The sequence below is a fragment of the Scyliorhinus torazame genome, chromosome 15, assembly GCF_047496885.1.
Source record: "Scyliorhinus torazame isolate Kashiwa2021f chromosome 15, sScyTor2.1, whole genome shotgun sequence".
NCBI lineage: Eukaryota > Metazoa > Chordata > Chondrichthyes > Carcharhiniformes > Scyliorhinidae > Scyliorhinus > Scyliorhinus torazame.
In genome coordinates this window covers 138,287,434-138,300,135 of record NC_092721.1, presented here as the reverse complement: position 1 = coordinate 138,300,135, position 12,702 = coordinate 138,287,434, and the positions used below count along the sequence as shown (strand labels likewise).

Sequence of the window (12,702 nt, the reverse complement as noted above, 5' to 3'; positions counted from 1 at the left end):
CTTGTGGGGGCATCATCATTACCCCTAGCAACCTCCGTATGTTCGTGTTCAGCTGTCTCCCCTTAACGAACCCAGTTTGATCCTCGTGGACCACCCCCGGGACACAGTCCTCTATCTTCGTTGCCATCACCTTGGCCAGGAGCTTAGCATCTACGTTTAAAAGGGAAATGGGCCTGTAGGACCCACACTGCAGCGGGTCTTTATCCTTCTTCAAAAGGAGCGATATCGTCACCTCCGACATGGTCGGGGGCAACTGCCCCCTTTCCCTGGCCTCATTAAAGGTTCTCGTCAAAAGCGGGGCCAGTAGGTCCATATATTTCCTATAAAATTCCACCGGGAATCCGTCCGGTCCCGGGGCCTTCCCCGCTTGCATGCTCCCAATCCCTTTTACCACCTCCTCCATCTCAATCTGTGCTCCCAGTCGCGCCCTCTCCTGCTCCTCCACCTTCGGGAATTCCAGCTGATCCAGGAAACACCTCACTCCCTCCTTCCCTTCCGGGGGCTGAGCCTTATATAACCTCTCATAGAATGCCTTGAACACCCCGTTCACTCTCTCCGCTCCCCGTTCCATCGCTCCCTCCTCATCTCTCACCCCACCTATCTCCCTCGCTGCTCCCCTCTTCCTCAGTTGGTGGGCCAGTAGCCGACTCGCCTTCTCTCCATACTCATACTGTACACCCTGTGCCCTCCTCCACTGTGCCTCTGCCTTACCTGTGGTCAGCAGGTCAAACTCCACATGTAACCTTTGTCTTTCCCTGTACAGTCCCTCCTCCAGTGCCTCTGCATATTGCCTGTCCACTCTCAAAAGTTCTTTCAACAATCGCTCCCTTTCTTTACCCTCTTGCTTCCCTTTGTGACCTTATGGATATCAGTTCCCCTCTGACCACCGCCTTCAACGCCTCCCAGACCACTCCCACCTGAACCTCCCCATTGTCATTAAGCTCCACGTACCTTTCAATACACCCCCTCACCCTTAAACATACCCCCTCATCTGCCAATAAGCCCATATCCATTCTCCAGAGTGGGTGTTGTTCTTTTTCCTCTCCTACCTCCAGGTCTACCCAATGTGGAGCGTGGTCCGAAATGGCTATGGCCGTATATTCCGTCCCTGTCACCTTCGGAATCAGTGCCCTTCCCAAGACAAAAAAGTCTACCCGTGAGTATACTTTGTGAACATGGGAGAAAAATGAAATCTCCTTACTCCTAGGCCTACTAAATCTCCAGGGGTCTACCCCTCCCATCTGCTCCATGAAGTCCTTGAGCACCCTGGCCGCTGCCGGCCTCCTCCCGGTCCTGGACCTCGACCGGTCCAGCCCTGGATCAAGCACCGTATTGAAGTCTCCCCCCATTACCAACTTTCACGCCTCCAGGTCCGGGATACGTCCCAACATACGCCTCATAAAATTTGCATCATCCCAGTTCGGGGTGTATACGTTCACAAGAACCACCGCCTCCCCTTGCAATCTGCCACTCACCATCACATATCTACCCCCACTATCCGCCACTATGGTCTTTGCCTCAAACAGTACCCGTTTCCTACCCGTATTCTTCGCATCTAAACCCGAATGAAACACCTGTCCCACCCATCCTTTACGTAGTCTGACCTGGTCTATCAGTTTCAGATGTGTCTCCTGCAACATAACCACATCTGCCTTTAATTTCTTTAGGTGTGCGAGTACCCGTGCCCTTTTAATCGGCCCGTTCAGCCCTCTCACGTTCCACGTGATCAGCCGGGTTGGGAGGCTCTTTACCCCCCCCCCTTGTCGATTAGCCATCCCCTTTTTTTAACCCAGCTCCTCACCCGGTTCCCACGTACCCGTATATCCCCCCGTCGGTGCCCTCCCGCCTCGACCACCCCATCCCATAACAGCTCCCCCTTCTCCTTAGCAGCAGCAACCCAGTTAACCCCCCCCCCTCTAGCGTAGTTGCACCCCCCATGTTGCTCCCAGAAGTCAGCAAACTCTGGCTGACCTCGGCTTCCCCCCTTATCCTCGGCTCCCACTGTGCGAGGCCCCCTCCTTCCTGCGTCCCTGTTCCCGCCATAATTACCATAGCGCGGGAACAAAGCCCGCGTTTCCCACTCGGCCCCGCCCCTAATGGCCGGCGCCCACAGTTCCTCATGCTCTCCCACCCCCCCCCCCCAAGGGGAAGAGAGAAAAGTTACAGGATCACAAAATTAACAAATTGAAAAATCATCCCCCTCCCCTGTAATCACACCACCACTTTGTCCCAAAAGCTCTTTCTCTCGCCAGACTATTCCAGCTTCTCGTCCACAATGAATGTCCACGCCTCTTCGGCCGTCTCAAAGTAGTGGTGCTTCCCTTGGTGTGTGACCCACAATCTCGCCGGTTGCAACGTTCCAAACCGGACCTTCTTTTTGTGAAGCACCACCTTAGCCCGATTGAAACTTGCCCTCCTTCTCGCCACCTCCGCACTCCAATCTTGGTATACGCGGATCACCGCGTTCTCCCACCTACAGCTCCGAGTTTTCTTCGCCCATCTGAGAACCGTCTCTCTGTCATTGTAGCGGAGAAACCTCACCACTATAGCTCGAGGTATTTCTCCAGCCTTTGGTCTTCGCGCCAGAACTCGATAAGCTCCCTCCACCTCCAAAGGGCCCGTCGGGGCCTCCGATCCCATTAGCGAGTGAAGCATCGTGCTCACATATGTCCCGACGTCTGCCCCTTCAGCGCCTTCGGGAAGACCCAGGACTCTTAAATTCTTCCTCCTTGAGTTATTCTCCAGCGCTTCCAACCTCTCCACACACCTTTTATGCTGTGCCTCGTGCGTTTCTGCCTTCACCACCAGGCCCTGTACTTAATCTTCGTTTTCAGCAGTCTTTGCCTTCACGACCCGAAGCTCCAGCTCTTGGGTCCTCTGCTCCTCTTTTAGTCCTTCAATCGCCTGCAATATCGGGGCCAACAGCTCCTTCTTCAACTCCTTCTTCAGCTCTTCCACACAGTGCCGCAGGAACTCTTGCTGCTCCGGGCCCCATAGCAAACGGCCACCTTCCGACGCCATCTTGCTTTGAGCTTCCCTTCCTTGCCGCTGCTCCAGAGAATCCTCCGCAATCCGGCCGCTATCCTCTCCCTTTTCCGTGCGTGTCCGGGGGGATTCCCTTCTGGTTTACTGCAGTGTTTTTGCCGTTTAAATTGCCGTTGGGGCTCATATTAAGAGCCCAAAAGTCCGTTCCAACGGGAGCTGCCAAAACGTGTGACTCAGCTGGTCATTGCCGCACCCGGAAGTCAGTGTTGTCTACTTTTAACCTTTGTCCATGTTCTTGGTTTTGTCGCATTTTGAATAGTCTGATACCAGGCTAATAGGATTACCTTCAACAAGTCTTCTGTTGTACAATATCTAACAATAGAATTCTGTAAAAACATGAAGGTTTTGATTTAACAAGTACACACATTCTTGTATCACTTAAATAGGGCAACAGGCTTGTGAAGAACTTGGAGATCTTGATTTTGTCATCTAAATCACAGATTCAAGCTCCTCAGATGTTCAGAAAAACTGCCAAAGTATTTTATTATCACTTTATTAGTGTGTGCACATCCAACATTGTCATTTCCTGAGCCTTCTCTTTTAAATTTATTTTGTAGGTTGAGCAGGTATTGAGAAGTGGACGCCACATAATTATTTTCTGTAATGGTACCCGAAAAGAAATTAGCACCGATGGGAAAACTGTCAAAGTGACATTCTTTAATGGGGATGTAAAACAGATCATGTCTGATCAAACAGTGGTAAGCAATGAACCACTTAAAGGTTTCATTTTTTTCTTTATATTGACTGAAAATAAACTTGCATGTAATCATTCTCTATTCTGCTGGTGTCATGTGAATGCCCTTTAAGAAAGATTTTTGTCTTATCACATGGCTTCAGTGATGTCATTGTGTGGGTGGAGCTGGGCTGTGGCTGTGTGAGAGTTTTACTTTTGCTTTCGCATTTGACTGCTGTGGACTCAGACAGGAGAAAGAAGTGTTTTGGCCTGTCTCTCTCTCTCTCTAGTTTCATTTGAAATATCTGTTCCAGTAAACAAATCACCTGCTTGGTAACTTAAAAGATATAGTTTGCTTTCCGGAAGGGTTTAAACCTGCTGATGAGACTGGGTCAGAATCTCAGGAAAATTCAATCTTAGTCAAGTGAGAATGCAGAGTGCTGGGCCACGTCCTTGGTTTATGGGATTTTGTTTTTGAATTGGAACAGTTAAGGTGGAATTCATTAAGTGTTATACATAGATTATTGTAACAGTGGGGTATCTTTGTTTGTAATTGATTAAAAATTCTTGATGTTTGTTTATATATAAATGTTAAGGCTTATTTTGATTAAAGTGTCTAGGAAGACTGTTGAATCACACCTGAAGTGAAGGCTTTGTGCTCATCCTAGCCAAATTCAACAAAAAGTTAGAGGTCAGGTGAACTCCATAATATACTTTGGAGTTCCTAAATCCTGGCCCAAAACACTGGTGGGATAAAAACATACCACAAAGTGAATTTATTTTGTTGAGTTGAGAGTGACTGCCTCAGTCAAATGTCAGAGTGTGGCATCAAATGGGCTTATCAGTGATAGGCAACATGACTTTGTGCAGGGAAGGTCATGTCTTACTAACTTAATAGAATTATTTGAGGAAGTGACAAAGTTGATTGATGATGGAAGGGCTGTAGATGTCATATACATGGACTTCAGTAAGGCATTTGATAAGATTCCCCATGGTAGACTGATGGAGAAAGTGAAGTCTCATGGGGGTCCAAGGTGTACTAGCTCGATGGATAAAGAACTGGCTGGGCAACAGGAGACCGAGAGTAGTAGTGGAAGGGAGTTTCTCAAAATGGAGAACTGACCAGTGGTGTTCCACAGGGATCCGTGCTGGGACCACTGTTGTTTGTGATATACATAAATGATCTGGAGGAAGGTATAGGTGGTCTGATTAGCAAATTTGCAGATGACACTAAGATTGGTGGAGTAGCAGATAGTGATGGGAATGTCAGAGAATACAGCAGAATATAGATAGATTGGAGAGTTGGGCGGAGAAATGGCAGATGGAGTTCAATCCGGACAAATGCGAGGTGATGCATTTTGGAAGATCCAATTCAAGAGCGAACTATACGGTAAATGAAAAAGCCCTGGGGAGAATTGATGTATAGAGGGATCTGAGTGTTCAGGTTCATTGTACCTTGAAGGTGGCTGCGCAGGTCGATAGAGTGGTCAAGAAGGCATACGGCATGCTTTCCTTCATCAGAAGGGGTATTGAGTACAAGAGTTGGCAGGCCATGTTTGGTTCGGCCACATTTGGAATATTGCATACAGTTCTGGTCGCCACATTACCAAAAGGATGTGGATGCTTTGGAGAAGGTGCAGAGGAGGTTCACCAGGATGTTGCCTGGTATGGAGGGCGCTAGCTATGAAGAGAGGTTGAGTAGGTTAGGATTATTTTCATTAGAAAGACGGAGGTTGAGGGGGGACCTTATCAAGGTCTACAAAATCATGAGAGGTATAGACAGCGTGGATAGCAAGAAGCTTTTTCCCCAGAGTGGAGGACTCAATTACTAGGGGTCACGAGTTCAAGGTGAGAGGGGAAAAGTTTAAGGGAGATATGAGTGGAAAGTTCTTTACGCAGAGGGTGGTGGGTGCCTGGAACGCATTGCCGGCGGAGGTGGTAGAGGCGGGCACGATAGCGTCATTTAAGATGTATCTAGACAGATATATGTATGGGCAGGGAGCAGAGGGATACAGATCCTTAGAAAATAGGTGACAGTTTTAGATAGAGGATCTGGATCGGCGCAGGCGTGGAGGGCCGAACGGCCTGTTCCTGTGCTGTAATTTTTCTTTGTTCTATTAAAGTTGAAATCAATTTGAATTGAGGGAAAAACTGTTCACTGACTGGAACGATACCTAACACAAAGGAACAATGCTTGTTGTTGTTGGAGGTCAATCATCTCAGTTCTAGGACATTGCTGCAGGAATTCCTCAGGGAAGTGTCTGAGGCCCTGTCATCTTCAACCAGTTCAACAATGATTTCCCTCCATGATTAGCCAGGAAGTGCGGATGGTCGCTGACTTGTATTCAGTTCCATTTGTAATTCCTTAGATAATGAAGCAGTCTCCGCCTGCACACACCAAGAACTGGATGGTATTATTGTCACTGATTACCTTACCATCAACTGACCAGAAACTTAATTGGACCAGTCATATAAATACTGTGGCTAGATAAGCAGATTAGAGGCTGGGAATTTTGTGGCAAATAACAAAACTGGATACCCAACGTCTGCCTACCACCTAAAACATACAAGTTGCATCAGGATTGTGATAGAATAAACCCCTCCTCCCATGCCCCCATCCCAAATATTTGCCTGGATGAGTGAAACTCCAACAACACTGAAGCTGAATACCACCCAGAACAAAGCAGCCCATATGATTGGCATCCAATCCACTACTTTAAACATTCTCTCCCTCCATCCACTGGTAGAGTGGCTGTAGTATATACCAATAAGATGTGCTGTTGCAAATCACCATGGCTCCTTCAAGAGTACCTTCTAAACCCCTGACCTCTACCACTTAGATGAACAAGGACAGCAGATGTATGGGAACACTATTTGAAAGTTTCCCCCATTAAGTCACACTGTTTACTACTTGTAAGTGTATTGCTGTTCCTTTACTGTCACCGGTCAAAATTCTGGCACTTCCTCCCAGCAGCACTGTGGGTGTTCAAGGCAGTAATTCACAAACACCTTAAGGGCAATTAGTTATGGGCAATACATTCTGGCCTTGATATAGATGGCCATCCCATGAATGAAAAGAAAAATCACCTTATCATAGTTACGTCAGTATATTAAAGCTGTTCTATCATGCATTTGTATACTTGAAATATTTTGCCACAATCTCTGAATGTGCTAATTCGGTATGAAAACAAAAACAGCTGGAAATACTGAGTGGGTCAAAACTGTTCTGACGACAGATCATTGGTCTGAAATGTTAAATCTGTTCTCTCTCCACAGATGCAGCCTGATCTGCTAATTATTTCCATCATTTTCTCTCTCTTATTTCAGATTTTCAATAGTATTTTGATTTTGTAAATCTTTGGCTCTGATTAATAGTCCAAAAATAGATTTAAATAATTCAGACCTTGATTGTAATCTTCTGGAATTTACACCTATCCTGACCCTTTTAAATGTACTTCTTTCAAAGAATGGTTTTCAATTTTGTTCAATTGACGTTGCTTGAGATATTTTTATTCTCTTTTTAATTTTTACATGTTTTGAGATTGCCAATGTAAGCATGATGCCATGACTCAACTGTATAAATATCTGTGCTCTTTATATTTAATAGGTATATTATTATGCAGATGCACAGACAACACACACAACATATCCTGATGGTCTACAGGTTTTGCAGTTCCCAAGTAATCAGATCGGTATGGGAAGTTTTAATTATTTGAGCTTTCAGTGTTCATGTATTTTAAAATGCATTATCAAGGCATACTCTGAGCAGCACAGTGGCACCGTGGTTAGCACTACTGCCTCACAGCACCAGGGACCCAGGTTCAATTCCGGCCTCGGGTGGCTGTCTGTGTGGAGTATGAACTTTCTCCCTGTGTCTGCGTGGGTTTCCTCCGGGTGCTCCGGTTTTCTCCCAGAGTCCAAAGATGTGCAGGTTAGGTGGATTGGCCATGCTAAAATTGCCCAAATAAAAAATATCAAGGCATACTCTGAATTTTGTTTTAAAGTGGACATTGTAGTGGACTGGCAATGTTTATTTCCCAGTGAACTTTCATTATTTTAAAAGTTGGTATTCTACGTAATTGACCAATGTTATAGGTGCTAGTAAGTTAAAACACTTATGCAAAAAATCCATTAATGCACTGTATTCGGTGTAATAACTTGTTTCTCTTTTAGGATCTCCTGCTCCCATTCTTAATATTTTCCCAATCCCTGCAGCCACGTTTATCGTGCCAGCCATTTGTTTGATCTAAGCAACTTTGCAAAGGTTGAAATGTGCACATTAAAATTCATTTTTCTTTATAAAAATTATCAATATTGCTGTCATTTTAGTAGCCACTTACCCTCAATCAGCTTTAACACACTAGGTCAATTGGAAAATCTACCTTGATGTGTGAGAAATCTAGATGCAAACCTGTGTCCTACTGCTCACAATATTTAATATCTGTATTACATTTTAAACCAATGAATAGCCTGTATTTTCAGTGACTTAAAATTGAAACTTTCCTCTTCAGTTGATTGTTGAAATTATCTTCCACTGTATTTTGAGGGCAGAATACGTTCCTTGATCTCCCTGTGCATTGCCCCATCTGCTTCTGAGAGGGGGAATGTTCCAACCCACTGATCCCAAGGATGAATCCACATTCTTATTTTTCCTTGTAAGGAAGTTGCTGACCTGCATTCTCCATTTCTGCCGTTATTACTAATATTGATAATCTAGTAGCTGCAAACAACCCCTATTATTAGGTGCTCTGGTGCACTTTTGAATGTAATTTTTGAATGTTGATTTGCTTTCATCTAATAATTTGCACGCAACGGGGGGAGATTTTGTGTCAGGAATTAAGATTCTCACCGACGAGATTGTTTCTCGACTTTTCACGCTTCTTGAGGTTCACACCCACAAAGGACGATGACCTCATTTTGGTAGATTTAGATGCATTTCATTTAATTACCAAGCCCCCCATCACATGATTTCCCCCTATCCCACTCAATATTCAAACCTCGCCAACATGATGTCACGTCAGCGAGGGTTACAGCAGGTTTGAAAAAATGGGAATCAGTCAAGGGGACACCCCAGCGGGTGAAAGGTAAGTATAGCCCCTAAGGAAAGAAGGACATGTGCCAAACTGTGCCGGGGGCAGAGTCACTCTTGTGTGGGGTGGTAGGGAAACTTGCCTGCAAAATGCAGACGAGAATAGAGTGGGTGATGAAATGCCAATGAAAGAGACACGAGTTGGGATGTTCTGGAGCACATTTCATTTCAAATGTGAGGTATCATTTTATTTTCATCATTAAATATTATAGTAGACAAGATGGTATTATAAATAGTTTTGTGCAAACAATTGATTTAAGTATTTTGTTAAATCCAGAGAAACATTACCCAGATGGTAAAAAGGAAATCACTTTTCCAGACCAGACGATTAAATACTTGTTCACCGATGGCCATGAAGAGTGTGTGTTTCCAGATGGCACAATTATACGCATGCAGCTGTAAGTAACTACCAAAAGCAATTTATTCAGCAAAGTGAGATAAACAAAGTGCATACCATAGTGTTATTCAGTGCATTGAGCTTGTGTGGTCATTCAATTAAATTATGTCAGATCTGCCTAGACTTTTCTTTTGGCTCCTGGAGAAACACTCCTGTTCTTCCTGACCCCATAATGAAAATGAAAAAAATATATATTTTCCTTTCAGCCAGTTTTAGGTCATTGATCTGCTGAGCTGAATAATGTCAAATTGTGTAGTCAGTTGGTTTTCAGCAGCTCCAGGACAAGTATGTAACATGTTTTATGACTCTTCACCCACCAGGTTTCTACTTGGCAGTAGAGAATCATTCATAGAATCCCTATAGAGCAGAAGGAGGCCATTCGGCCCATCGAGTCTACACTGAGCCCTTTGAACGATCACACGACCTAGGCCCAATTCCCTGACCTATTCCTGCAACCCCCTGACCTATTCCTGCAACCCCACCCTAAAGTGCAATTTATCATGACCAATCCACCTAACCTGCACATCTTTAGACTGTGGGAGGAAACCGGAGCACCCGGAGGAAACCCATGCAGACACAGGGAGAACGTACAAATTCCACACAGTTACCCGAGGTTGGACCTTCCAAAATGCGTTACCTCACATTGGTCCGGATTAAACTTCATCTGCCATCTCTCCGCTCAAGTCTCCAATCTATCTGTATCCTGCTGTATCCTCTGACAGTCCTCATTGCTATCTGCAATTCCACCAACCTTTGTGTCGTCCGCAAACTTACTAATCAGACCAGTTACATTTTCCTCAAATAATTTATAGATACAAACGGCAAAGGTTCCAGCACTGATCCCTGTGGAACACCACTAGTCACAGCCCTTCCATCAGAAAAGCAGCCTTCCACTGTTACCCTCAGTCATGGTTGATCTGTTTGTGTTTCGAATTTCACATTTCCATCTGCCCTGATAATCTTTGATTCCCGTGCCTAACAAGAATCTGTCTACTTGTGGGCAGCACGGTAGCATGGTGGTTAGCACAATTGCTTCACAGCTCCAGGGTCCCAGGTTCAATTTCCGGCTTGGGTCACTGTCTGTGCGGAGTCTGCACGTTCTCCCCGTGTCTGCGTGGGTTTCCTCCGGGTGCTCCGCTTTCCTCCCACAGTCCAAAGATGTGCAGGTTAGGTGGATTGGCCATGCTAAATTACCCTTAGTATCCAAAATTGCCCTTAGTGTTGGGTAGGGTTACTGGGTTATGGAGATAGGGTGGAGGTGTGGGCTTGGGTAGGGTGCTCTTTCAAAGAGCCAGTGCAGATTCGATGGGCCAAATGGCCTCCTGCACTGTAAATTCTATGATACTTCCCTAAAAATCTTCAATGACCCCACCTTCTGAGGCAGAGTTCTAAAGTCACACAACTCTCAGAAAGAATTTCAACTCATTTGTGTCCTAAAAGGATGACCCCTAATTTTAAAACCGCACTCCCTAGTTCTGGACTCGCCCACACGAGGAAACATAATTTCCACATCTACCTTGTCAATACCATTCAGGGTCTTGAATATTTCAACCAAGTCACCCCTCGCTCTTCTAAACTCCTGGGAAACAAGCCCAGTTTGTCTACCCTTTCCTCATAAAATAACCTGCTCATTCCAGGTATTAATGAAGTAAATCTCTGAATCTTTTCCAACGTGTTTTCATCCTTCCTTAAATAGACCAGAACAGTATTCGAGATATGGGGCGTCATTCTCCGACCCCCTGCTGGGTCGGAGAATGGCCGTTGGCCGCCGTGAATCCCGCCCCCGCTGAAGTCTCCGGTACCGGAGATTGGGCGGGGGCGGGAATCGGGCCGCGCCGGTTGGCGGGACCACCCGCTGGATTCTCCAGCCCGGATGGGCCGAAGTCCCGCCCAGGAATTGCCTGTCCCGCCGACGTAAATCAAACCTGGTATTTACCGGCGGGACCAGGTGGCGTGGGCGGGCTCCGGGGTCCTGGGGCGCACGGGGCGATCTGACCCCGGGGGGTGCCCCCACGGTGGCCTGGCCCGCGATCGGGGCCCACCGATCCACGGGCGGGCCTGTGCCGTGGGGGCACTCTTTCCCTTCCGTCTCCACCACGGCCTCCACCATGGCGGAGGCGGAAAAGGCTCTCCCCACTGCGCATGCGCGGGAAACTGACAGCGGCCGCTGACGCTCCCGCGCATGCGCCGGGAAACTGACAGCGGCCGCTGGCGCTCCCGCGCATGCACCGCATTTCCGCGCCAGCTGGCGGGGCAACAAACGCCATTTCCGCCAGCTGGCGGGGGCGGAAATCCCTCCGCCGGCGGCCTAGCCCCTCAATGTTGGGGCTAGGCCGCCAAAGATGCGGAGCATTCCGCACCTTTGGGCCGGCGCGATGCCCGTCTGATTGGCGCCATCTTTGGCGCCAGTCGGCGGACATCCCGCCGTTGGGGGAGAATTTCGCCCATGGTCTCACCAATGCCCTGTATAACTAAAGCATAACATCCTTCCTTTTATGTCCATTCCGCTCATAATAAAGGATTGCATTCCATTTTTTATGCGCCAGGGTTTAGAAAACACCAAAGTATATCATGGACTTCACCGGACTCAGAACCTTTTGGTTATGAGGAGCACAAGGGCCCACTTTCCAGTTCCAGATGTTATGCAACAGAGATCTTAAGTATTTTTAAACAAAACCTGTTTATTCTATGAATCCAGTTAACATTTTATAAACACACAGTAAACATCTCAACTACCAACGCAAATACCCCCCAAAGGTACAGTATTCTATAGGTAACCCTTAATAACTTTCCTAACAACATCCATAAGCCAAACACCCTTTTTCTACAAAACAGGTTTGAATTCTTTACAGAAAACAGGTATTACTTTGAAGTTATCAAGTGGTCTGTAGACATTCTTTAGCATGCAGAGAGAGACCAAAATACACCTTCCTTTTTTGAGTGCAGCTCCCAGCTGAAAACTAAACCAAAAAACTCAGCCACAAAGCAGCTTCCAGCTCAAAACGAAAGTAAAAGACAGAATCACAGCCCAGCTCCACCCACACAGTGACATCACTGCAGCCATTTGATAAAACACACTTTTCTTAAAGGGACCCTCACATGACAATTCGCCTTCTTGATTATATGCTGCACCTGCATACCAACCTTTTGTGATTCCCATTTCTTCAGCTGTTCCAAATTTAAATAATACTGCTTTTTTTAACCTTCCTACTAAAATGAATAACTTCTCATTTTCCCACATTACATTCCCACTCTAGTACTGTACTGCTCCCACTCGAGTATTGTACTTTTTGCCCCTTTTCTTGGTACCACGGATTGTATATTCTTCGGAAACCCATATAGTTATCGGAATAACGGTCTTTTATGACTGAAATGCCCAAATAAATCAAGGAAAGGAAAGCTGGGAGCAAAAACTCGCTGATGGAATCTGAGGTCTCTGTCTGAGATCAATGAAAAGTAATATGGCGGTGTCGGTTTCGGGTTCTCTGTCCACTCCAC

At 46.2% G+C, this 12,702-nt stretch overlaps 1 protein-coding gene across 2 annotated transcripts in view; it reads left to right on the top strand.

The window, feature by feature from the left end:
* The window catches only part of cpap (centrosome assembly and centriole elongation protein), a 168,013-nt gene that overhangs the window by 133,117 nt on the left and 22,194 nt on the right, over positions 1-12,702 (top strand). For both annotated transcript variants that reach the window (XM_072476807.1, XM_072476808.1), the window contains exons 15-17: positions 3,603-3,743; positions 7,326-7,410; positions 9,085-9,205. In XM_072476807.1, coding sequence (XP_072332908.1) covers positions 3,603-3,743; positions 7,326-7,410; positions 9,085-9,205 — 347 coding nt within the window. The remainder of the gene's footprint in view (positions 1-3,602; positions 3,744-7,325; positions 7,411-9,084; positions 9,206-12,702) is intronic.